This window comes from Erythrolamprus reginae, chromosome 2 (assembly GCF_031021105.1).
Source record: "Erythrolamprus reginae isolate rEryReg1 chromosome 2, rEryReg1.hap1, whole genome shotgun sequence".
Taxonomy (NCBI): domain Eukaryota; kingdom Metazoa; phylum Chordata; class Lepidosauria; order Squamata; family Dipsadidae; genus Erythrolamprus; species Erythrolamprus reginae.
The window spans coordinates 332128810-332156087 of record NC_091951.1 but is presented as its reverse complement, the minus strand read 5'-3'; the positions used below and the strand labels follow the sequence as shown (position 1 = coordinate 332156087).

Genomic DNA, 27278 nt, shown 5'->3' with positions numbered 1-27278 from the left:
TATACAGAATAAATATCACTTTTGCTTTGTTACAGTGGCATAGTGATAAGGCTAGATTCAATTTTATTCATAGCATTATCTCAAATCATATAGAGAATTTTGTATGGAGATACTGTAGCTAGTGATTTATGAAATGAATTTAATCTCTCGAAATCTATTAATTGGTTAGAAAGGTTAAAATCTGTTCAAAGTTGTAAACAATCCGATCATTGGAGAACATGAGCAGATGGTGCTTTCCATACCATATATTTTCTTTCATGGATTGAACCAGAGGCTGGAGTTACCTATTGGCTTTCTACTGATCAAAAATTCTACTCTTCTACTTTAATTTCCAGTTTCTGCTTATACTAAGCCAAATTATGCTCATTAGGCATTATCTCAACTATATATGCCAAAGTGAGCACAGTACATGAATTTGTTATTTTTATTTAAAGTGCACTGCTACCTTGCTTTTGCTATAGATAAATTTTGAAGAACTTTGTTTTCTAGGATTTTATATGTTCTTAATTAGATAACTAATATATTTTAGCAACAGTCTCTTTGGAAATCTAATTCTAAACTATAGCAATTTAGTAATTTAAAACAATTTTTACATTTTGAAATGCAGATTAGAGTGGCAAAATAAATTTGAAAAGATCTCAAACTTGTGATCGACTCTCACAAAATGTAAGAATGTCTTGCATAAAACTTTTCCTGGGAAATCAGAAACAAATAGATTGCTAATTAACTAGCAAGCTACATGATATGGAGGATTGTCTTAATTTTGACTGGGTAGTGCTTAATACAATAGTATGAAGTTAATAAATCCATATGGGTAGGTTTCAGTTAATTAGGGATGTTTTTTATTTTTATTTAATTATCAAAATTTTATGCCACTCATCTTGTGGAGTGAGGCGACATGTTGAGTTGAAATGTGAACGCTGCAACATATAGTTAATATATATATATATATATATATATATATATATATATATATATATATATATATATATAACATATAAATAAATAAATAAATAAATAAAGTCCTATTTGAAGAGATTGTATAGGAAATTAGTTGTCATACATTATCTGTATGTTTTTCCTTTGCATTTTCTTTTTATTCCCCTGGGGGGGGGCAGTTTGAACCAGGGGTGGGTTCTTCCTCATTTGGATTGCTTTGTCCCAACCAGTAGTGACCGATCCAGTTCACTCGGTACCGGTCCATGGGTGCCACCATCTTTTAAATTTTTTTTCATTTGAGCATGCGCAGAAGCCGAGTTTCTGGCACTGTGTGTGGTCGCCATCTTGTCCCCCCCCCCCCCCGGTTTTTTGGCACTGCGCTTGCACACAAAGTGTGCATGCTCCCATGCAGCATGGGAAGAAGTGAACTGGCAGGGAGGTAAGTTGGAACCCACTCCTGGTTAGAACCCATCTTTACCATCTGTTTAGACTTTGTTTAGAACATTGTTATGAGAGAAAGTTTCTGTCATTATCTGCCATGCTCAATGTCTTTTCTGCCTTGATAAGGGTCATATCATAGATGGTAACATTTGACCACATATACTACTTGATACACTTGTTTTTCTTTTTTTCCACTCCTTTTTGGGAAGATGTTACAGGCCAGGGATCTCTCTCCATCTGTTGGCATTATTTCAGGTATATATTCAAGCCACTTCATTTTATGCAGAAGCTGTTTATCAAACTGGTTTTTGATAGATGGACAGTTCATTGATTTCTGCCCAGCTTGATCCCCCAGCACAACAATTTCTCAATTTCATGCTTAGCTATATAACCCTGATATTTTGTTTACACCTAGATTGTCTTTGAATTTTCAGTGCTTTTCCACTGAAAATGTGTTTTCTCAGACATGGGGGAATAAATAGTAAGTACTATTTATAGTACTTATTTATTTGCTCTAATCAAAAGAAGTTGCATAATACTCTTCTAATAAGATATATAATTTTCACCCATTCTGATTACTGTATTGGAAGACTCATGCTGCAGTTATCAGTGTCAAAACTAATATCACAACTTTTATGAAGAATTTCCGATATTACGATTCTATCATTTCCTTCCTGCTTCCTCCAATTCATACACCGAAAAATGATGCTAAAATTGGGGCTATACCAGCTACACTGATAGGCTCTTTGTAGTATTCAACTTTCAACCAAAGACCACTACATCAATCTGTTGGTCTGAAAAACTCTATTTTCTTAGCACCATTGCCATTTGCCTATGTCTTGGTGATACTCCTTTACTCTTACTTACCACTATTATTCCCCTTAGATTTGCTACAGTACTGTATGTCTTCACTAAATGGTAGCTGTTGCTCACTTCCAAGTATCAGATATTAGATACTACTACATAAAAACTCTTTAGAGACCTCTCAACACATTACAAACTCTTGCTCTATGTTGAAATCACTTTCCACAGTTGAGCTTCTCTCTGACTGTTACAGTGCAGAGAGGTTTTCCTTAAATCTGACTCAGATCACCAACTTCATTGGAGTAATGCTGAATATGATAGAAAGTATCATGGTCTTGCTCTTGAGCTGAAGTGGACTCTTGCTCATGCCTTATCCTGGACCAAGTTCATCACAACAGTTTGAGTGCAACAGATGTGAGTCCAAATGATAGCACAGACTTGATTTCCAACCTTTGCATGCATCTCTGAAATCTTGATTTTTCAAATCTTTCATGATTGCCAAACCCAAAAGCAGTTAGAATGTTTATTTGCATCTTAGTGCATTGATCTGTTACAATGAGCCAGTATTAGCAGTTACTAGCTGAATTTATCTTTGAGCAGTTACAATCATATCATAATATTAAAATAGATGTATCTTAAACAGGTTAAAATTTTGGCCGAGAAATATAAAACAAATCCTATTGTAGGCAACACAACTTTTCACATCAGGATTGAACCGATCTATGTTTCTGTTAGATACTGTAGTTCCCCTTTGAAACATTTTTATCTCCCTGATGGACATTCCCTTTGTCTGAAAGAATCCTACTCTAATAATTATTTGAATTACATTCTAAGCATTCTTAAGAACTGAAATCATTCAATATTTTTTTTCACATGTAGAAGGCACAGTGAAACTCACTATTGTACAGCCAAAGTTAATACTGTTTGCATTGCAGTAGCATTTCCTAGGCTACTATTTGTATTTTTATACAAACTGAGAAGAATTTTATTTGTCCCTGCAACTCTTAATTATTAGCAAGTAAAGTTTGTGATTCTGTTCCGCTTGCTGAAAGAAGCCTGCATTCAACAAGCAGATAATTCAGATTTAAACACACTAGACAGCGAGTTTCTTGGGTACTCCAGCCTTCTGAGTCTTGCACTGATTATATGAAACAATCAGGTTTTCATTTATTTTCCTTACAGATCTCTGATATTTTTCTTTAGCTTGTTAGCAAAGTATGCAAAATTGCTATAAATGTAATCCACCACCTCCTTATATTCAAACAAGCATACATTTGATTCTGCCTGTCATTATTGTCCGTGTTATTTGTCTGCTCTATTTTCTCAGTGACATTGACATTCAACTTGAGCCACAATGATATTAGTTGTTGCTGATATATTGTGTGTATTTGCAAGATGTGTGTTTAATCTATCTTTCTATGATGCTACTGCTTAGAACTTTGGGCATAATTAGTGCAAGCTTTAGGAGAGATTGTGTTCACTGCTTTCAAATAATAGATTTTTATGATGTATAAGTTGGCTTGCTGTTCATCATGTATATAGACATATGATCTGCAAAAATCATGGTTAACAACAATTTGTTTGTGTGTATTTTGGTTCTCCAAATAGTTTTCTGTTTATTATAAAAGCCACAATCCTTATTCATTGACTTGGTATTTAAGGTCAAACATATTTCCTCTCTTGGCCATTGCTGAACTGGAAGCAAAAAATGAAACTCAAATTGGTGCCTAAAGATTTCAATTCTAGAATATTTTGACTAAGAGGCTGGTTATGCCAAACTCATAAATGAATATTCAGGCGATCACTCAAACTATTGAAGATACGTGTAAGCAACTTGCTTCTTTGGTTTCCTTGATACATTCAAATAGATTTGCGAAAACTCAGAATTGAGGAAGTATGACAGTTGAAGTATCTTTTATAGTTCCTTCCACAATTATCCATGTTGTATAAATGGTTTACAAAGAAATTATCAAATAGTTAACAAATAATGTTCCAGATCAATCAAAGTATATAATTGTGTATCAACATATTAAAATACATATGTTTTCATGTGTCTACATAAAGCATTCTATAAAATGAAAAGCACCTTTTAACAATTTTTCTTTGATCTGCAGATAAGCCTTTAAAGAAACGAAAACAAGATTCCTTTCCACAGGAGGCTGGAGGTGCTACAGGAGGAAATAAACCAGCTTCTCAGGACACAAATTCTGCAGGAAATGGGTCACGGCCAGCCTTGATGGTTAGTATCGATCTACAGCAAGCCGGACGGGCGGACTCTCAGGCAGTTCTTACTCAGGACTTGGACATCATCAAAAAGCCTGAAGAGATAAAGCAGTGTAATGATGGTTCTCTATTTATTGCCCAAGATGATGTAATTGGAGTACTAAAACTAAAAACAGAAAACTTTCCTGAATCCCTAAGGAAAAAGTCAGATTCTGAAGGTATAAAAATAGAAGTACAACATAATGAGAATAAACAAGCAGGAATACAACAAAATGAGGGTAAACGGATAGAAATTAAACACTGTGAAAACAAGCAAGCAGAAGTTAAATATGAAAGCAAACATGAAAATAGACAGGTGGATGTGAAACAAAATGAGGGCAAGCAAAATAATGGCAAGCAGGAAATAAGACAAAGACCCGAGACTCCAAAACAAAAAAATGAAGTGAGGCCAGATACTCCAAAACAGAAAAATGAAGGCCGACCAGAGACCCCAAAGCAGAAGAATGAAGGCAGGCCAGAAACCCCTAAACACAGACATGAAAATAGACGTGATTCTAATAAATCTTCATCGGAAAAGAAGCTCGATATATCTAAATATAAAATGGACATGAAATCTGATCCATCCAGGGTGAAATCTGAAAGGTCTGATTCATTAAAACAGAGGCCTGATGGGCGTTCAATTTCTGATTCTGTAAGAAGGGATCATGATGGCCTTAAACAAAAAACTGAGGACAGGGGTGAATCAGAACGGTATAGAGGAGATCCATCAAAGTCACGAAGACCAGAATATTTGCGATCTTCAAGTAAAGGAGAACATGATTCTAAACATATCATTAGAACTGATAACACAAAAGCAGAGAGACTAGAAAGGAAACACAGACATGAGTCTGGTGAATCCCGGGATAAGCTGTCTTCTGGAGATCAGAGAGCAAGACCGGCCAGTCCTCGTATTAAACAGGAAAGTAAATTAAGAACTGATAGACCAAGTTTTAAATCACAGAACAGTAAGGATGATCGGAGGACAGATAGTAACAAAAGCAAAACGGATAGTAGCAAAGCACACGGAGATAGTAAAGCTGAGTTTCCCAGTTATTTGTTGGGGGGAAGATCTGGGGCTTTGAAACATTTTATCATTCCAAAAATAAAACGTGATAAAGATGGCAATGTCATGCACGAAGTAAGGAAATCAGAATTTAAAGGTGAACCGAAAAATAAGGTTGAGAAGATTGGATTAGTAGAAGATCTAAATAAAGGAGCTAAACCAGTAGTTGTTCTGCAAAAGCTTTCTTTGGATGATGTACAAAAATTTATTAAGGACAGAGAAGACAAATCAAGAAGCTCTTGTTTCAGATCTAACAAAAACAAGTCATCCAAATCAAGTAAAGGTAAGGGTGCAACATTTTATCCATTATATTTAATGTCTTGACGAGTTTGACTATAAAAGTTCCTTCCTTGAAGTTATTCATTACTTGTAAATAAATTGTAAAAATATTAGTTGGTTCAAGTTATTTTGATTTTTAATTCATATTTCCATGAAAAAATGATTATTATTGTTAGTTATGAAATCCACCTCTGTAAATGTAGTCAAGCAGTATCTATAGCTGTTCATTTAAGCTGCTTCATTTGGACTCCTATAATGAGCTGAAGGTTGAATTCAGTGGTCCGAAGAGTTCATTCTAATTCAGTGACTCTAATTTGTGATGGGATAGTTTGATACCTTAATAATCAAGATTTCTAGTTTGCATTTGGATGACGATATTGGCCCACCCTATTTTCAGAATGGTTAAAATATTAAAGTCGTTCCATTCATACAAAAGACAATGTTGTGGCTGTCTTATTGTCAATGAGAAAGCATATTGCTCCATGTTGCTAGATTGTTCCTGCTTTGTTTCATTCAGACAGCAGAAGTAGATTCAGGCGCCCAAACTATGCCAAACTTTGAATGAAAGACATAATATGAGCAGCTTATTTTGTATATAAATTGGAAGAAATAAAAAACATTACTTCAACACAATTTTTTAGGGAAGTCCAGTTCCAGTTTATTGTCCCTGAACAACAAATGCCAAGAATAAGTGGGGAGGGAACAGTTCAGCTAATTTGTTTCTCTTGGAACAAATTAGAACTTAAAATGAGATCTTGAATCATTGTCATATCTAAGCTTCCCATAGGAAGCAAAACATATGCACACAAAATGTCTTTGTATCTGCCAGAGTGAATTAGGGATAAAGAGACTATGTAAATAACAAAAACGTATTGTTGACATATCCACTACTCCAGTAATGATTGGTTTGAGTTACCTTTGCTACCGGTTCAGAGATGTGCGTGAGCAGAAGCTTCTGCACATGTGCACATTGTTGTGATGTCCGGAAGGATGGGTAGAGCCTCCCGCTGCTACCGGTTTGCCCAAATGGGTGAACTGGTAGCAACCCATAACTGCGCTACTCCTTAAAACATCACAGTCAGAAGAGTCTCAGATGAACAATTTTACATTTTGTTTTACCTTTGAAACTATGGTGTAATCATTTTTTCTTTTTATCGGCTTTGTACATTTTTTAATTTATTTTTTTATAAATGCTTACCATGACTTTCATAATAGCTACTCTATCTAAAGAAGTGAGAGATGCGAATTAAAAAAATGTATTTTTAGAAATAAATATAAAAATTAGATAAATGAAGGAAAGGTAGTCTGCTAATATTACTGCTTAACAACAGAGCTCTTGTTATGTTTACGTTTCACACTTTCCATTTGTATAAATAGAAACAGATATAATAAAGTGTGTTTTTAAGTTGCTAATAATTTATAAATTGGCATTTATTTATTTATTTTATTTATTAGATTTGTATGCTGCCCCTCTCCGCAGACTGGCATGTGGGTTTGATGTGAAAAGCAGTATAAAATATTAATTTGTTTTGTATATATTAACAATATTTGGATTTATATTCACTTACAGTTTACTCTTGATTAATAGGTAGCATAGATCAGTCAGTGTTAAAGGAATTACCTCCAGAACTACTAGCAGAAATTGAATCTACCATGCCACTTTGTGAAAGAGTGAAAATGAATAAACGTAAGCGTAGCACAGTAAACGAAAAACCAAAATATGCTGAAATTAGTTCTGATGAAGACAATGACAGTGAAGAGGCTTTTGAAAGTAAGTAGAATTGTGATTTCTTTTGATCATGGTAATATATGTATATGGTAATATGTTTTCTAGCAATTTGCAAGTAGACCTTGCTAATTTGAGTAAAGCAGTTTACCCAAATGAGACCACGATAGACTGCTGCAATGCATGCAACCACTACAACCACCCACCCACCCCTTATGTTAATGGGAATATTAAACCTAGCAAGCTATAATATATAGGTGTTGGTTATCACCTATAAAGCCCGACATGGCTTAGGGCCTGACTATTTACGGGACTATCTTCTGCCACAACCTCCCAGTGACCGATTTGGGCCCACAGAGTTGGCTTATTCCTGGTCCGGTTGACTAGATAATGTTATTTGGCTGGCCCACATGGATGGGCATTCTCTGTGGTGGCTCCAGCTCTCTGCAACCAGCAGTCCCGGAGGTCTGCACTACCCCACCCTCCTAGCCTTCAGGAAAGCCGTGAAGACATGTCTTTGCCGGCATACCTGGGGCCATTGAACTTTGGCCAAGAAGAATGAATGGTTTTATATTTAGGGGTTTTATTGTTTTGATTGTTTGTTGTACGCTGCCCAGAGTCCGGAAGGAGTTGGGTGGTTTAGAAATCCAACAAACAAATAAGTAATAAATAATGTTTATTAAGTAATCTGATAAATAGTTTTTCTACGTTATGTAAAGGCATATGTAATTTAGCTAAGTAACAGTAAATCTCAATTTTTAAAAAAAAGGTAAATGTAAGAGGCTACCGAGGTGTAATGGGACAGGAGGCTTTAGAATCAAGTTTATGTGCTGTGATTGGAATACATCAAAAAGAAAAATACTGGAGCTCCTTATTGAGAACTTGAAAATGTAGAATCAAAATTGAATATAAAGTAGTATTTGAGCTAGGGCTGCAAATGTTAATGAACAACCATTTTGTATAGATATTGGTACAAGGTTTCAAATTAACTAGATAAATGAATATGTGATCTGTATGTGCAATGACATATTGCTTATATTATTTATTTACAACTAAGCTGTTCTACAACAGAACTGGTTCCAGCAGCAAAATTATTAAAATGAAGTTACAGGATTTCCTTTATGGAAAATAATAATTTCCTGTGAGATTTATGCCAAAGGTTTAAGTAACTGAAATTAAAACTGGGAAGAAAACGTTGCAATAACTAAGCAAACCATAAAAAACAAACAGGCATTTTGTAATAAGCATTTTGTAAGAAATGATAACTTTTAAATATTGAATATTGAAGTTATTTTAAAATTTTTCATTAAGGTTTACATATAGGTATTTCTGAATTTTTCCTCAAAGAGTGCTGCTGTGCCAAGAAAGAACTTTGCATGTTTAATTTCTCATAACTTAAGCCTTGTAGATCTTCTTTGCACTGATAACAGTGGTTATTTCTAGCTTCTAGGAAAAGACATAGAAAAGACAGAAATGATGACAAAGCCTGGGAATATGTAGAGCATGACAGACGTTCTGCAGATCATAGAAAGAGTGCCCATTATCATGAAGGAAGGAGGAGTTCTGGTAGCAGCCGATACCGCGCTCGAAGTCCAGAAGATTCAGACATGGATGATTATTCTCCTCCTCCTAGTCTCAGTGAAGGTAATAGGATTCCCAATTGTTTTTGTCGGTTACATTCTGCTAGTGGGTGCACTCCAGGGTTCCTCCCATTTTGGGGGACGAAGGAAGCGTGCCTTCTTTGTTGTGACTCTCACACTCTGAAACAGCATCCACCCAGATATGCATTTAGTGCCATCTCTCTTGGGATTCCAAAAAGCCTTTAGGTCCTGGTTTTGTCGCCATATCTGAAATTAACTTTTGTGATGTCCTTATTGTGGTTTTTTGTTTTTTTGTTATTGTTACAGTTCTTTTAGCCCAGACTGTCTATGACATATGTAATAAAACATTGTCCTTTTATTAAATTTAACAGGTTAAATTAAATCTGTATTTACTTGAACAAAGAGGTTAAGTCTGTAATTAGAGCTAATATCACCAATCTTGAGTCTGTTAAATTTTACCTGTAATAAGGAGATTCAGATTTGCTTATTAAATTACACATTCAATTATAAGGAGAAAGCCTCAGAAATGAAAGTAGCTAAGTTTTATCACAATTGGGTCACTAATAAAGAAAATTAAGTCCTGATTATTAATTGGCTCCCTTTCAAGATACAGCTTCAGGTCGAAATTGCATCAAAATAATTCAAAATTACGAGGGGGATGTGCAATCATGCTCCATAACTTTTCTGCAAAATGTTATATAGCAATGAGAATGGTGCTGCACCAATCATCATTAATTTATCTTTTAATTGATACCAATAACATCACTTTCCATTCATTTATTGGTTTTTCATGTAATATTTTCATGCTTTTTTGCATGAAAAGTGGACTACATTTAACATCCTTCTTTATAGTATGTAAACTGCGCTTTGGGGCTTTTTTCTTGTGAACTGTAGTAGGATCATCCCTGGGAAGATTCCAACAGTAATCAGCAAGCATGGATGGACTCCATTCCCCTTGGTATCTTTTCTCCATGCCTGTGATATCCTGGTGGAGTCTATTCCCATGCTCATCAGTCATTGCCCCACAGTTCTAAGGGAAATAGTCTAAATGCAAGTGTTAGAAGTGAATTATCAGTGACATGTTTGCACCAAGTGCTTTATAGGACCTAAGCAAATTTTCCACAGTTTTTTCATTATCATCTGCCTTGCTGTTCTGGAGAAGCTCAGTTGCCATTGACTTGAAGACTTTATACAGTTCCATGTGGTACCAATTTCATTGTTCTACTGTACTTTGTTGAGAAGTTATGAGGCATCATGATCATCATTCATTCTTTCATTCATTCTTTCATTCATTCATTCAATTTTGTCTCCTCTGGGCTCAAGGTGTGTGTGTACCCACCTGTTGCTTGTGCTTTCTCTCTCTCTCCTGGCCAAAAGACTGCTCGCCACAAAAAGAGCAGCTCCTGGTTGGGAGAGTGAGAGCAAGTGAGTGGGGTGTGCACACATTCTAGTGTGAGTAGCTCGGCTCCTCTGGGCTCTGCCTATGGCAATTTGAAAGGCGCTCCTGCTTTTGAGGAAGACGAAGTTCGCATCAATCCCTGCCTCACGGCCTCCTCACAGGCAGGCGTGCGTTTCAAAACACTGCCAGGGGTATCCGCAAACCCGCCACTCATTTGCTATCATGCTTTCTTTCTCCCGGCCAAAAGAGTGCCTGCTGCAGAAAGAGCAGCTCCCGATCAGGAGAGCAAGAGCAAGCGAGAGGTGGGTGCTTATGTACCACACGGGACTGGCTCGGCTCTTCTGGTCTGCCTCCTACTGCCGCTTCTAAAACCCATCAGGGTTTTAAATGTGCTCCTGCTTGCCAGGAGGTGGAGAGATTGATTGGGTACAGTGAGCCACAATGGCAGGGCTTGAGCAGCAGATGGGCACATCCAGCCCATCCATGTCACCACCCCTTTGGTTCTGCCTCCTACTGCCGCTCCCCTCGCTTGCTTTCCAGCTCAGGCCACTCATCCTGCACCTGCCTTTCCTGCATCCTTCAGATGTGGGATGCGGGTGTGGATGGTGTGGGAACCCCCTACAGGAACAGCCACTTGTTCCTCGGTGTTGTGTCCACTAACCCTCCTGTGCCTTCACCTCTCGAGCGAAATGGGAGGAGGAAGAAACTCTCGTGGACTGCCTGAAGCAAAGATCCTGTCTTTCCTCCTTCTTCCACCCACTCCCTTCAGCAGGAACATTTTGGCTGCACGCAAGAAATCTTCCTTTCTTCCAAACCACTAGAAATGAGTCTTTGTGAGACTCATTGCACTTGTGCAGCGGCGTGGAGCAAAAGGGGAGAAAGATGTCTTGCATTCAACGTGTAGCCAAAAGGTTCCTTCTCCTAGTGCTGTGTCTTAAGTGCACTCTTCTCCCCACTCCTACCGAGAGAGAGGGGGACGCATTTGGGAGAGACTAGGAAATGTGTGCCCGGCTGCTTCTGCCACTGAACCTGGCTAGAAGTTTGGCTGTCAGCTGGGCTTCTTCAGGCAGTCCGCAAGAGTTTCTTCCCCCTCCCGCTTCGGTTGAGAGCTAGATGTGGGAGAGGATCAGTGGACAAAACACCGAGGAATGCGATAGAGCTACAAGTCCCATGTAGGATGTGCTCTCGTCTGGCCCCATCTGATCTGCCAAATTGTGCCCCATGTTCTGTCTGACACTTGTAACTCCATTGTGTTCCTCAGCGTTGTGTCCAGAGAAGACCATTGTAAAAGAAAACTTCTTGTGAGTTCAAACTTCTCGAATTCATGAGAAGTTTTCTTTTATAATGGGCTTCTCTGGACACAATGCCGACATAACGTGTCAGGTAGGATGCATGTCTCGCGGCCCAACATGTCCCATCTGCCAGAAATGAGTCTCTGTGAGACTCGTCACGCCATCGCCGCTGCCTCGTGGAGCAGGACTCTGCAAGACTTGTGCATTCCATGCAGGGATGGTAGCAGGACCACAGCTGTGGCGTCCCAGCTGTAGTCCTGCAGTTCGTGCATGCAATGGCACAAGACGCCTTGCAGAGTCCTGCTCCACAAGGCAGTTGAGGCAGGCCAGCCACTCCATTGGCGCCAAGAACAGGAAGGGGAGGCAGTGGCGATGGGACATCCAGTCCCATGCTTGGCACCTACTGCACCCCCAAAATAATATCCCACCACGCAATAGCAAGGCCAGGCCATATTTCGGGGTTCAAAAAATATGACTTATTTTAGGGGAAATATAGTACATATTTAATTTATTCTTATACTATTTTAGATATATTATAAACCAACTATTTAAAAATATTTGTACAGTTATAATATATAGAAAATAACATTTCCTTTAAATACTAATTTTATAAAATTTATATTTTTAATTTAAAGTGGCTAGAAAAATGAAGAAAAAAGAAAAGCAAAAGAAAAGGAAAGCTTATGAACCAAAGTTAACTCCTGAAGGTATTCTGACTTTCTGATATTTTTGACGTGTTCCTGTTTTCATTGTTTAATTATAATTAGTTTTCATGACTCAAACTATACTATGTTGCCTGGTTTTTGTAGAAATGATGGATTCTTCTACATTCAAGAGGTTCAGTGGTTCAGTTGAAAATATTTTGGACAACTTGGAAGACATGGATTTTACTGCATTTGGTAAATATGTTTAAAGCATGACATTATCTTGATATGTCTTCCCATGATGTTAATATTTACTGGTTTAAACTGGGCTATGTACTTTTACTTTTTAAAACATACATCCTACCTCAAGGCATGAATTTATTGGCAGAACTGGGGAAACCTGAATCTGAAAGCCCTAAGCTTTCCCCACCCAAAGTAAAGTCACAGTTCCTTCCCCTCCATCCACATTCACATCACATGGTCCAATCAGATCAGTGTTCCAACTCAGGTTGACCTCCAGTCACGCCTCCCCAGGTGCTTAACGTCCTTGACTCCCAAGGGAAAAATGTTGTTATGATTACGTACCCTACACTATCTTCCCCTCCCCCTTTATTTATTTACTAAATTTGTATGCCGCCCCTCTCCATAGACTCAGGGCGGCTCACAGCAATAGTAGAACACAATGTAAAATACAAATCTTAATATTTAAAAAACGAAAAAACACATAATTAAAAAACATACACACAACATACCATACACAAATTATATAGGCCCGGGGAAGATGTCTCAATTCCCCCATGCCTGACGGCAGAGGTGGGTCTTAAGAAGTTTACGAAAGGCAAGAAGAGTGGGGACAATCCTAATCTCCGGGGGGGAGCTGGTTCCAGAGGGTCGGGGCCGCCACAGAGAAGGTTCTTCCCCTGGGTTCTGCCAGCCGACATTGTTTAGTCGACGGGACCCGGAGAAGGCCAACTCTGTGGGACCTTAACTGGTCGCTGGGATTTGTGCGGCAGAAGGCAGTCCCAGAGATATTCTGGTCCGATGCCATGAAGGGCTTTATAGGTCATAACCAACACTTTGAATTGTGACTGGAAACTGATCGGCAACCAATGCAGACTGTGGAGTGTTGGTGAATCATGGGCATACCTAGGGAAGCCCATGATTGCTCTCGCAGCTGCATTCTGCACAATCTGAAGTTTCCGAACACTTTTCAAAGGTAGCCCCATGTAGAGAACCTTACAGTAGTCGAGCCTCGAGGTGATGAGGGCATGAGTGACTGTGAGCAGTGACTCCCGGTCCAGGTAGAGCCACAACTGGTGCACCAGGCGAACCTGGGCAAATGCCCCCCTTGCCACAGCTGAAAGATGGTTCTCTAATGTAAGCTGTGGATCGAGGAGGACGCCCAAGTTGCGGACCCTCTCTGAGGGGGTCAGTAATTTCCTCCCACCCAGGGTAATGGACGGACAAATGGAATTATCCTTGGGAGGCAAAACCCACAGCCACTCCGTCTTATCAGGGTTGAGTTTGAGTCTGTTGACACTCATTTAAGATATGTTATAATGATCAAATTTTGTTATGAAGTGCAGATTTCCTAAAGTATTTTTTAACTTGTCCAACATCTAACTGCTGCTTAAATGTTGTCCTGGGAAATTATAATCCTGGTGTAATTAGTAATTCATGCGATGTATGAACTCGATGTATGTCTTATATTCCAAAAATATAGTAGTTTGGGTAATGCAAGAAAATAAGCAAACTCAGAGAGCACCAAGGTTTCCTCATATATATATCAATTTATTCTATTACACTCCAGTTCTTCCTATTATTTTTTCTTCTTCTTCTGATATGCCTAACTTTTAAGTTGCTTTATATCTTTCTTTTTTGTGTTAGCTCTATCCCATATAAAACTAATTCCTTCCTCAGCTTCTTTCTTACTGTATTTTCTATCAATATTCTATTACCTTCTGTGTCAAGATTCCAGAACATTTTTATTGACCTCTCTTAAAACTCCCTTTGTCATCTCCCTCCCTCTCTCACATGATGGTCTTCCTGATATTGTCTTAGTCTCTGGATTGGTCCATTGTGAATGCTTGGTCTTTAGGAAGAAGTGGGAAGATACTTTGTCCCATACTTCATCTGGACATAATTCTTTCTCGGCCTGAGCCTATCACTGCATAGCTATTTAACTTAGCGTTGGATGGACAGGGAACTAACTACCATCCTCATTACTTACTTGCTCTCAGATCTTATGTTGCCATTACCGATATATTTTGCTGATACCATTCTCTACTGATACAACACTGCTACAAAAATAATTTAACAATAATTTATATAATGACGCATTAATTAAACTCATCAAAAGGAAAACTGAATGTGTCTTCTATTGTTTTATTTTTAGGTGATGATGATGAAATTCCTCAGGAGTTCTTACTGGGGAAGCATCAACTAAGTGAATTGGGTAGTGAATCAGCTAAAATTAAGGCCATGGGCATTATGGATAGGGTAAGTTCCTGCTTCCTTAAAAATGAAGACGTAGTAAATGTTTACAAGAATGTCTTGTAAATTTTTTTGGTTTGAAATAGTTTAATATTTAAACCATTTGGGAGAGTCTGAAAAATGCACATCTGTTTTTATCCTTATATTACAATATATATATATATTTGTTGTGCTTCTTAAAGAGTCCAGAGTGAACTCTGGTGAGGTCTTTGGCAAGCTGTTTTTAAAAAGTTTAATTCTGAGCAAAATTGAATTTACTTTTGAATTTACTTTAGAATTATTTCTTTTCAATGTTGCATGATAAATGATATTGGTTTGTCTAATGAATCTAAATGTCAAACACTGAAAAATATTAATTTCTGTTCATGTATTTATTGTTGGGGACTTTTTTTAGCTTTCAACTGAAAAAACAGTCAAAGTTCTGAACATCTTAGAGAAAAATATTCAAGATGGTGCAAAGCTTTCGACTCTACTTAATCATGTAAGTTGTTAAAAAGATATGTTAAAAAGATAACATTAATATTACAGGTGTTTTTATTTGGAATATGTAATTATTTTGACATAGGTTTGAAGTCCATCAGGTATTAAATTTAGCATTCAGTAATAAATGCTTTCCAAAAGTGTTTCCAAAACTGTTAAAATCAATTTTTAACAGCATACTAGGCAATCCATGACTCTTTGGGCTATAGTTTCAGAGATATTTCTTTACCAGATCAGTGCCTTCAACAACAGCAAAGCTTCTAATGTATTGCCTTCACTGAAAAAATCCTTTAAAATTCAGAAAAATATTCAAAGATGGTATCTATTTTGAAACTAACTTGTTGAACTGTATATCACAGTCAGATATTAGGAGTTGACCATAAGAAATGTTTTATAATATGTCATAAAATCATTTATGATAATTGTTATATTATAAAGTGATTTATTAAAAAATTCCAAATTCAGTTCCACGGATTTGGCAATTACTGATGCTGCAACTGTCATAAATACATTGCCAAGTGCCCAAATTTTGATCATGTGAATGTGAGGATTTAGCAGTGGCCATAAGTATAAGATCTATGATTTTTACATTGAAGTGTAAGAATAACTTTTTTTCAATACTGTTGCTAACAATGGTTTTAAGTCAAGAACTACTTGAAGTAGCAAATTCTGTCTTTGGCTATCCAGAAGTTTATACAGATGTGACTGAAATATTTGATGTGGATAATGAGATCCTGGATTGCAGAACACATCTAGTTTCTGGGAAAGAGGTTTTTCCAAATTCACAAATTAAAACTACAAGGTTTCATCACCAGTAGTGACTGGTTGAAAGACGTGCATATTTTACAAGGGTGGTTTAAACTACAATGTGAAATAACAGCCAAAATAATTTTAAATTGTCAATGTGATAATGAAGCATATAGGTGGTTCTCATTTAGGGATCATTAATTAGTATTCTCAGCTTGGTTGTTAAACATACAGTCACTAAATTGGGCAGTTGTAAATAAATATCTGGTTAGATGTTTGGTAATAAATGAATGTAGGCATTATGTAGAAATCAAAAACTTTATAATTGTAGGAGAAGAGCAGGCAGACCTGAGGGAATGATCAGCCAAGAGCCATTAAGTTCACACAAATGGTCTAACTCCAACCCCTCTTGAATTCCTTTGACCCTTATCTGGCACCAATTTAGTGTTGAATTTCAGTTGACTAGATTCTTGTATATAGGAATTGCAATTTAATGTTTGAGCTTGACAATAATGATGTTACTTTAGATATAACTAATGGGACAGCACAGCTAGTAATAAACTAGAAAATATATTGAGAATTTTTAAATTTGAAAAACATGAATATTTCATTAAAGTTTATGAAGTGATTTTTCCATATTATTGTTGAAGCAGATTTAAGGCTAATGATCTTATTTTTGACAGAATAATGATACTGAAGACGAAGAAAGATTATGGAGAGACTTGATCATGGAGAGAGTGACAAAATCTGCCGATGCCTGTCTTACAGCTATCAACATTATGACGTCACCCAACATGCCTAAAGCTGTATATATTGAAGATGTAATAGAAAGAGTTATTCAGTACACTAAGTTTCACTTGCAGAACACACTTTATCCTCAATATGATCCTGTTTATCGATTGGATCCACATGGTGGTTAGTATAAGAATAAATAGATATATTGATTATCCTGAAAGCTAATGGCATTTAAAGTGGAGGTAGAGTTGTTACTGTCTGGCCATATTAACAAAGAAGTATGGAATTAGAGTGGCTATTTCAACATTTGCCTTAGGCCAAAATTGATCTTTATTTTCATTTTTGAAAGACCCAATTTCTGTGAATTTTGCTATAGCTTTTCCATTCATCTAATATTCTATAGCTCGCTCTTTGCTATACCACATTTTGTTCAATTTTCTTTAATGAAATTTAGTTAAACCTCTATCCTCTTGACTTGCTGAACAAATTTATATACTGTATTAGTCTCCTATAGTTTGGAGCTTCAATTTTTTTATCTTGTTTAAGCTTTAACTGGTTCTTTACCAATGAAAAACCTGTTAGCAAAGTTACCAAATTCTTAATTCATGTAATGCCCCTTTTACAGATTGCCTTTCTGTCATCTATAATAGTAATCATTCTGTTTTAAAATCATTATTTTAGTTAATTTTATTTCAGTCTCTCTTTTTCATGCTGATTTTTGATTCCTTTTTCTGAAAATAAGTGATGAATTATGATTGGTAAAAGGAAAAAATATAATATATAATAATAATTTTTGTGTGTCTCCTCTGATATGTAATATTGCTAAAATGCAATTTGATTTGATTTTTTTTAGGTGGTGTGTTAAGCTCAAAAGCAAAGCGTGCCAAGTGTTCCACTCATAAACAGAGAGTAATAGTGATGCTGTATAACAAAATTTGTGACATTGTTAGTAGTTTGGCTGAATTGCTAGAGATACAGCTTCTAACTGACACTACAATTCTTCAAGTAAGTTAGATTCATGCCATTCCTTCTGCTCCCCCCCCCCCGTACTTTCCCCTACAACTTTCCCCTTCAGTAGGTATTGTAATAACTAGAATAGATTGTTCCTCACTGCTTAACCATAAAACTTTAAACTGTTAGTCTGCTAGAGTAATTCGATATTGTAGAGTGGAAATTCAGTTCTGATATTAGTAACTTATATCTGGCTAACAGTCTTGTAAAATATTTGGCTTTCTAACCATTGCTAACTGTCTAGATATTTATAGTTGCCACTGTTAACTTTCTAAATATTCCTCTTATAAAATGATTATACAGTGTTTGGACATAGTTGCTTGTAATTGTATTTCTCTAGGCCAGTGATGGTGAACCTTTTTTTCCTTGCGTGCCAAAGGAGCATGGGCGTGTGCTATTGTGAATGCACGAGTGCCCACATCCATAATTCAATACCTGGAGAGGGCGAAAGCACCTTTCCCCAACCCCTGGAGGTCCTCTGGAGGCCGGAAATGGCCTGTTTCCCAACTTCTGGTGGGCCCAGTAAGCTCGTGTTTTGCCATTCCCAGGCTTCAAGGCTTCCCTGGATCCTGGGGAGGGTAAAAACACTCTACCCCATACCCTCAGAGGCCCTCTGGAAGCTAAAAATGCCCTTCCAGAGCCTCTGTATGAAGCCTTGCACGTTGGAGCTGAGCTAAGGCAATGGCTCGCGTACCAGCAGCCATTGCTCTAAGCGAATATGGAAGCAAAGAAGTACTGTAAAAAAAGATAATTTGTCTTTTCTCTTCCAATTTGACACTGAAAACTTCTTTAAATTTAGCATTATGTTTGTTAAGTGCAACTGTGAACTGACTACTACTTCATTAAAAAATGTATACAATTTTAAAATACAAACAATGACAGCATTTAACTTATAACGTTTTTATAAATTTGTCAACCATAATGAATTTATTTTTTCTTTCTTTTTTAAATAGATTTCTTCAATGGGAATAACACCTTTCTTTGTAGAAAATGTCAGTGAACTTCAGTTGTGTGCCATCAAACTAGTCACTGCTGTAAGCATATTATTTAAATCAATTATTTTAAAAATAATTTTGCACTTTCTGTATTTATGTATGTAAATTGGTTTAAGAGATTCATGAGTTACTTAAATTATTTATTTACCAAAGCCCGTCCATTTTAAAACCTAAACTGTAGGTCCTAAAAGCAATTGTAATTTTAAAAAATGGAATGTACAAGTACCAGAATGTAATCGATCTTTAGCATATATTTTCCATTCAACAAACAAAGAATTCTCCTCTGCACTTGAAAGGAGAGTCCAACATGGGTAATTCTCTAGTCTTATAGGTAGAGAGTCCAACATGGGTAATTCTCTAGTCTTATAGGTAGAGCTCAGTTTAAAAAAACTCAGTCTAAAGTGTAGAGGTTTTGAGTTTTTCTCCTTAGGGAAATAAAATTTAATACCTTCATTAACGTTCCCTTTTTTCTCTTCCTTCTTGTTTTTCAGGTAACATGAAGAGGAACACGATAGGAAGATTATGGGGTCTCTGCCCTCCGTGGGCACCACCTCTCTCGTTGCCTCCTTATAGGGCCTCTTCCCCCAGAGGGAAATGTCCTCAAGAGGAGAGTTCCAGCCATGAGTCACTGGCCTCAGTGGTCATACCTGGCTGCAAGCCGAAGGTGGGGGGGTCCGCCCCCCCACCACTGGGAGGCTTGGGAAACCCCTCTGGGGTTCCCAGAAGACCACCGCAGTCGCGCGGCGGGATCAAGGATTCCTCATAAAGGAAGCGGCAGCTGTCAGCGCAAGACAGCTGACGGACGCTGAATGCCGCCGTCACCGCAACCGCCGTCCCAGGCATTGCGGTTGGAGTTTATCCATCCTCCTCCCAATCGCTTCATTCAATACCCGATACCCAAGGAAGAGAGCACAGCTGCTCCAGGAAATCACGCACCTTCTGGACATCCAGGCTATAGAGAAGGTACCCTTTCATGCCGAAGGCCAGGGATTCTACTCTGTGGTCTTCATCGTTCCGAAGGCATCAGGAGAATGCAGGTTAATCCTCAACCTGAAACAATTGAATCTGTACATACTCTACAGACAGTTCAGGATGCATTCTTTCTAGACAATCTTAGCATCAATCCTACCTCGAGATTTTCTAACATCCTTGGACTTGAAGGAGGCTTACCTTCATGTACCCATTTACTCTCCGCATCGACGGTTCCTGCGCTTCTACCTGGAAGGGGCGCATTACCAATACAGGGCAATGCCATTCAGCCTTTCGTCGGCCCCTCAGACATTTATGAAGTTGTTAGATGTTCTAACAGCCAATGTTCACGCCCAGTCTATCCTATATAATTATTTTGTCCAAGTCCCAGTCGTGGGCAAGGGAAGACCTGGCTGTTGCAATAAGAACTTTAGAGTCACACGGTTTCACCATCAATGTGCCCAAGAGCCAGATGACTCCTACCACCAGACTTTAGCACCTGGGGTCCTTGATAGACACGGTCTCGGGAACGGTATCCCTTTTGCCGGAAAGACAAACCAACATTGTACAGTTGATAGCCTCCCTTCATCATAGGAGAAAAATACCCCTCTTCTTGCTGTCCAAAATCCTTGGAACATTGATTTCCTGCATAGGAATCGTACCGTGGGCCCGACATCATATTCGGACCCTACAATGGTTCCTGCTCCCTGCTCAAAGGGCCAAGGTGAGCCACTCGATCAGACAGGTACATCTGCCACAAGCTGTCAGAGACTCCCTAAATTGGTGGATGTCTCCGGCATTGTTTCGGGGGTCTACCTTCCGGATTCATGACCACATCATCCTTACGACGGATCGCAGATGGCCTAAGGTCTCTGGTCCACGGAAGAGCTCACCCCTATAAATATCAATTTCCTGGAACTCAGGGCAGTCTTTTTGGCGCTGCAACACTTCATACCATTAGTTCAGAAAAAGCATGTGTTAGTCCTGACAGACAATGCCGCGGCCAAGGCCTACCTAAATCACCAAGGGGGCGCCTCATGCAGGAGACTATGGACCTTTCCAATTGGGCCGAAGCGAACTTAGCGTCCTTGTCTGCAGAGCCCATCGCGGGAGTCAGCAACATCCAGGCAGACTGGCTGAGCAGGACCATCCTGGATCCAACAGAATGATGGTTGGACCGGCGGCTCTTTCAAAGGATCATTCATCGATTCGGTATGCCTCTGGTGGACCTATTCACAAGCCCTCAGAATGCTCAGCTCCCAAGATTTTTCACCCGCTTTCCAGCCCCTGGAGCAGAAAGAGTCAATGCCCTAATCTCTAGTTGGCCGCGTGGCCTTTTATATGCATTTTCACCAACGAATCTTATACAAAGAGTCATCGACAAATTGATACAAGAGCAGGCGGAGTTGCTGCTGGTGGCACCTCATTGGCCTCGCGGCCCGTGGTTTTCTGACTTGATAGCACTGTCTGTATCCTCCCCATGGAGGATTCCGGACTGGGACATTTCTCTGAGCCAAGGGCTCATTTGCCATCCGGAGCCCCAGTGGTTTCAATTAGCCGTCTGGCATTTGAGAGAAGTAAGCTGAAAGATCAACGGCTACCTGAGAAGGTTATTACTACAATGCAAGCTGCTCGTCAGCCGTCAACGTCTAGGATATACCAGGCGACGTGGTCGGCCTTCTGCGAATTCTGCACTAGAAAACAGGCAGATCCTAGGACTGCCTCGATAATCACAGTGTTAGAATTCTTACAAGCATGTATTGAGCGGGGGTTAGCTCCAAATACCTTGAAAAGGCAGGTGGCGGCACTTTCAACTGTGATTCGAGTAGAGGAGTTCCGGTCACTGTCTTACCATCCTTGGGTAAGAGATTTTCTTCGAGGAGCCTCGAACAAACACCTACCTCCAGTCCATAGATTCCCGACCTGAGATTTGTCACTTGTACTGAAAGTGCTCACGGGGCCTCCATTTGAGCCCCTAAGATCTATTCCCATTAGACTTTTGTCCATCAAGACGGCCTTCCTTGTAGCAATAACTTCCGTTCGTCGGGTGTCTGACATATCGGCCTTGTCGGTGTGTCCGGATCTTTGCGTGTTCCATCCAGACAGACTCGTTCTGTGTTTGGATCCAGCCTACATACCAAAAGTTAACTCTTTGTTTCATAGAAAACAGTAACTTGTACTTCCGGACTTTTGTACACATGCAAACCATCCAGCGGAGCTCAGATGGCACAAGGTTGACATAAGACAAGCGGTAAATAAATATATCAGAAGGACAGAATCGTTCAGGAGATCAGAGACGTTGTTTGTCTCTTTTGCACAGCGGACAAGGGGCCTCGCGGTGTCATCTAAGTCAATAAGCTGATGGATTCGAGACTGTATCAACGAGGCTTATAGGGCAAGTGCTCAACCCTCCCCTTGAGGGATCACTGCACATTCTACACGTAGTGCAGCTACTTCAGCGGCTTGGACGACTCAGGCATACATTGATGATATATGTCGCGCAGCGACGTGGGCTGCTCCATCCACCTTTATCCATCACTATAGACTAGACACTTATGCTTCGGCAGAAGCGTCATTTGGGAGACAAGTATTACAAAGGGTGTGTTCTTCTCCAGCGACCCTGACTCAGCATTCTCCCACCCTTGGAACTTGAACTTGGGTATATCCCATGTTGGACTCTCCTTCCAAGTGCAGTGGAGAAGAACTGTTGTACATACCTGAACGGTCTTCTCAATGCACTGGAATGAAAGTCTAAACCCACCCGGCATTATATCTGATTCAGGAACACCGGAGTTAATGTTACAAATATTTTGAGTTGGGTTTGTTCTAAATAAATTCTTGTTGATTCATAATGTCTTCGGTTTTTTAAACTGAGCTCATGGGGGCAGGCAAGGGGCTGTGCCTACTCATTATGTAAATTTAAACTCAGTCTCTACCTATAGGACTAGAGAATTACCCATGTTGGACTCTCCTTCCAGTGCATCAAGAAGACCGTTCAGGTATGTACAACGGTTCTTCTAGTCATTGCTGCAGCAGTAGATTTCAAGATTGGTCTGAATTACTTTAAAACATAATCATAAAATATCAAAATCATCTATAGGATAATTGGCAATAGTAAGTTAACAAATTAGTTCTATGGGGATGGAGCTAGTTATGAATGTGCAAAATAGGAATGATGGTTTATTGGGAGAGAAACAAAAAAAATTGTAATGACATTTTCCATTGTATACTTTTCCTTTATAAAGAACAATATTATTTTAAAAAGACATTGATTTTAAACAGGTTTTTTCAAGATACGAAAAACATAGACAATTAATATTAGAAGAAATTTTTACTTCACTTGCAAGGTTACCAACCAGCAAAAGGAGTTTGAGAAATTTCAGGTAATATATAACAGCAAAAAACGTATTTGATGAGATATGTATCTTTTATATACATATATGTTAGATTTTTTTGAGGGTTTAAAATGTGCTTATCTCTTCCTCTTCCATTGGAATATGGAAATTAATATATACTTAACTCCATTGGCTCTGTATTAATTTCTGATGAATAGACGACATAAGGATTATTGAATTATAGTAGTGCAATAACTAGAGCAGTTGTAACAGGTTGTGAAAGAAAAAATAAATGTAAAAGAATCATACTTTGATTGTCACAGAATTGGGGCATATTAAAAGAGATTTTTTAAAGAAACAAACTAAGTTTGTCTGGTACTTTACATGAATTATTCAGTAAAATCCAAAATGATTTGTTTTGGTGGTCAAATGGAAAATCATTTAAGAATGACAGATTCTATCAGTGCAATCTAGTAAATACAATGCTACCTTAAAACTGTCCAGACCAGCTCCACTTTTCCTGTTAGCTAGTTAATAGGTCCATGTCTAAGTTAAATCTACTGCATAAATACATTGAAAAAATGAAAAGGAAGAAAGGAAGAGCTATGTATGAAACCTAACTTTTAAACAAACGTATTTTTCAGAAATATAAGAAAGTCACAATAGCAATAGTATTTAGACTTATATGCTGCTTCACAGTGCTTTACAGCTCTCTCTAAGTGGTTTACAGAACATAAGCATATTGTTCCCATTTTACCAACCTTGCAATGATGAAAGGCTGAGTCAACCTTGAGCCTACTGAGATTTGATCTGCCAAACTGCTGGTAGCCGGTGATCAGCAGAAGTAGCTTGCAGTACTGCACTTTAACCACTGCACCACTGAGCCCCTCTTCTAAATGTTGAAGAAAACTATTTTTAATGTGAAGAATTGAATTTCATTGTGAATGAAAACATTATTTTTTAATAAATTAATATTCGTTCCAGTAATGTTCTAGATTTTGAATATTTCACTCTTCTGGGATTGTTGAATACATTAGCTTCTTATTTACAAATCTGAAGTTTACTCATAGTAATGGGATGCAATACTTTCTCCTGGGTTGTTTCCATCTGTACAAAATCACTATCTGAAAATTTGTCATGAATTCAAATGTTTGTTGTTGATTTTACCTTTGATAGACAGTAAAGCATTTTATATTTATTCAACAGATTGAACAGCAGTGATACAGATGGGGAACCTATGTATATTCAGATGGTGACTGCATTAGTCCTACAATTAATTCAGTGCGTTGTGCATCTACCATCAGGGGAAAAAGATTCTAATTCTGAAGAGGAATCAAATAAAAAGGTGAGTCAGTTTTGAAAATATATGTGTTCCTATGGTTAGATTAGCTACTGATGCGCGGAATAAAAATATAATAACCATAGGAGCACATGACAAAGAAAGAAAGTTGAAAAAGAAGACAGTGAAGAAACTTTCAACCAAAGGAAACAAATTAAACTAGAGAAAGAAGGATATGGGAAACAGAACTGATGGATTAAAGGAAATATAACTGCAGTAAAGTGAAACTTTTCTTTTCCAACCGTCAACTCAGTTATCTCAGTTTAACTAGGTATTGTTAACTGAAACTAGACCATATGTCCTCTAGAAATTCTATATGTCTGTCCTTTCTTCCTTCATATTTATAACTTGCCCCAGTTCTGTAGAATTCTGGGATATGGATAATAACAAAGAACAAAATTATAACACTGTATAACAATAATATAAAATAATATATTACACCTCTGGAATAAACTGCTCTAAAGATTGGAGGCTATTTTGAGGAATGCCTGTCATTTGATCTAGTCCTATTTGCTGTTCACAGAGTGAATGGGGGTTTACAGTCAGTTCCTCTTTGCTATGCCCTGGCAAATTTAGTTCTGATGTATTTTGCCTAAAAGTCACTAGGGAGTTGGGTAGCATAGAAATTGAAAGAAATTGAAGAAATAATAAAACAAAAGATTAAGCCTAGCATAGTAATGGCAAACCTTTTTTTCCTTGGGTGCCGAAAGAGCATGTGCGCGTGCTATTGCACATGTGTGACTGCCCACACCCTTAATTCAATGCCCCGGGAAGGTGAAAACAGCATTCCCCCCCCCCCCGTAGGCCCTTTGAGGGCCTGAAACAGCCTTTTTCCCAACTTTGGGTGGGCCCAGTAGGCTCGTGTTTCGCCTTCCCCACTGTCCAAAGGCTTCCCTCGAGCCAGGGGAGGGTAAAAACGCTCTCCCCCATCCCCCCGGAGGCTCTGGGAGCAAAAAACGCCTTCCCAGAGCTTCTGTGTGAGCCAAAAATCATCTGGCCGGCACACACATGCATGCTGGAGCTGAAATAGGGCAAGAGCTCCCGTGCCAGCAGATATGGCTCTGTGTGCCACCTGTGGCACTTGTGCCATAGGTTCGTCATCACTGGCCTAGCACATTGAATTCGAACCTACTGGCAACTAGTGCAGTTTTTAAAATTGCAGTTAGATTGCAATGAGATAGTTGGTTTACTAAAAATCTAATTACTACATCAGGTACCAGTTTTGCAGGTATAAAATCATCTTATAACTTACCATGTGTTTTCGGAGAGGGGCGGCATACAAATCCAAATAATAAATAAATAAATAAATAAATAAATAAAATGTTAATGTCTCTTAATTGTAATGTAAAGATATATATTTTTCCGAATTTACATCACAGCATTATTGCCATTTTGCTCCTTGACATATATGGCTAAAATTGTATATATTGCTTTTGCATATATTTCAGTACACATTTGTAACTCTGTTCTGTTTTGTTTTAGATTGATCAGGATGTCCTCATTACAAATTCATATGAAACAGCTATGAGGACAGCACAAAACTTCCTTTCTATTTTTCTCAAGAAGTGAGTAAGACCTCACATTGTATATTGTAGGACTTATTTTTATTGAATAACTTTAATTTATCCTCATGGAGTTTTTAATATTCTTTAAGACAATGTGGAAATGAGACACAAGGTAGAGATAGATCTTAATTTTAATTGCAAAGGTCATTGTATAGGTTGCTAAAATTAGTGGAGAAAATTAAGCTGATACCTTCAGAAAAAAAAATTAAAGTTGGAGAGCATTTAAATTAAATACTTAGAAATAACATTCTAACTTGTAATTATTTTTCTTCTTACTCTAAAATTGGAAAATTGTTGTAGGTTTGATCATTCATCAGAATACTTTTTCAACACTATTAACCGTGCTCCCTGTTACCATGTATAAATATTCAGAAATTGATTAACTATGATTCTGTGGCCTAAATATTATTCCTGTCTTCACTCATTATTAAAATCCTAAGTTATGAAACATACATACAGGTAGTCCTCAACTTACAACCAATTATTTAGTGACTATTCAAAGTTACAAAGGTACTGGAAAAGTAACTTATAACCGGTTTTCAGACTTACGACCATCAGCATCATCATGATGATGTGATTAAAATTTTGGCTCTTGGAGCTGACATGTATTTATGACAGTCGAACTTGAACATTGGGTGCTAGCTAACAAAATGAAATTCAATGGTGAAAAAACAGTTCTACATTTAGACAAGAAAAACAAAATGCACAGGTACATTGCTCAACAGTAGTAACTGAGAGGGATATTGGTAGTCTTAGTGGATAACCATTTAAATATGAACCAGCAGCTGCCAAAAAAGCCAACACAGTTCTAGGCTGCATTAATAGAAGGATAGAATTAAGATCACACCAAGTGTTAATACTACTTTATAATACCTTGTTAAGGCTGCACTTGGAATACTGCATTCAGCTTTGGTCACCATGATGCAAAAAGGATGTTGAGATTCTAGAAAGAGTGCAGAGAAGAGCAACAAAGATGATTAGGGGATTGGAGGCTAAAATATATGAAAAACAGTTGCAGGAACTGGGTATGTCTAGTTTAATGAAAAGAAGGATCAGGGAAGACAGGTTAGCAGTGTTCCAATATCCCAGGGGTTTCCACAAAGAAGAGGAAGTCAACCTATTCTCAAAGCACCTGAGGTAGAACAAGAAGCAATGGGTG

At 38.1% G+C, this 27278-nt stretch overlaps 1 protein-coding gene across 2 annotated transcripts in view; it reads left to right on the top strand.

The window, feature by feature from the left end:
* NIPBL (NIPBL cohesin loading factor) overlaps window positions 1-27278 on the top strand; it is an 80905-nt gene that overhangs the window by 3952 nt on the left and 49675 nt on the right. For both annotated transcript variants that reach the window (XM_070743433.1, XM_070743434.1), the window contains exons 2-14: window positions 4299-5792; window positions 7377-7559; window positions 8958-9158; window positions 12442-12513; window positions 12616-12705; window positions 14846-14949; window positions 15338-15424; window positions 16854-17085; window positions 17759-17910; window positions 18870-18950; window positions 23163-23263; window positions 24422-24560; window positions 26037-26119. In XM_070743433.1, the coding sequence (XP_070599534.1) occupies window positions 4299-5792; window positions 7377-7559; window positions 8958-9158; window positions 12442-12513; window positions 12616-12705; window positions 14846-14949; window positions 15338-15424; window positions 16854-17085; window positions 17759-17910; window positions 18870-18950; window positions 23163-23263; window positions 24422-24560; window positions 26037-26119 (3019 nt within the window). The remainder of the gene's footprint in view (window positions 1-4298; window positions 5793-7376; window positions 7560-8957; window positions 9159-12441; window positions 12514-12615; window positions 12706-14845; window positions 14950-15337; window positions 15425-16853; window positions 17086-17758; window positions 17911-18869; window positions 18951-23162; window positions 23264-24421; window positions 24561-26036; window positions 26120-27278) is intronic.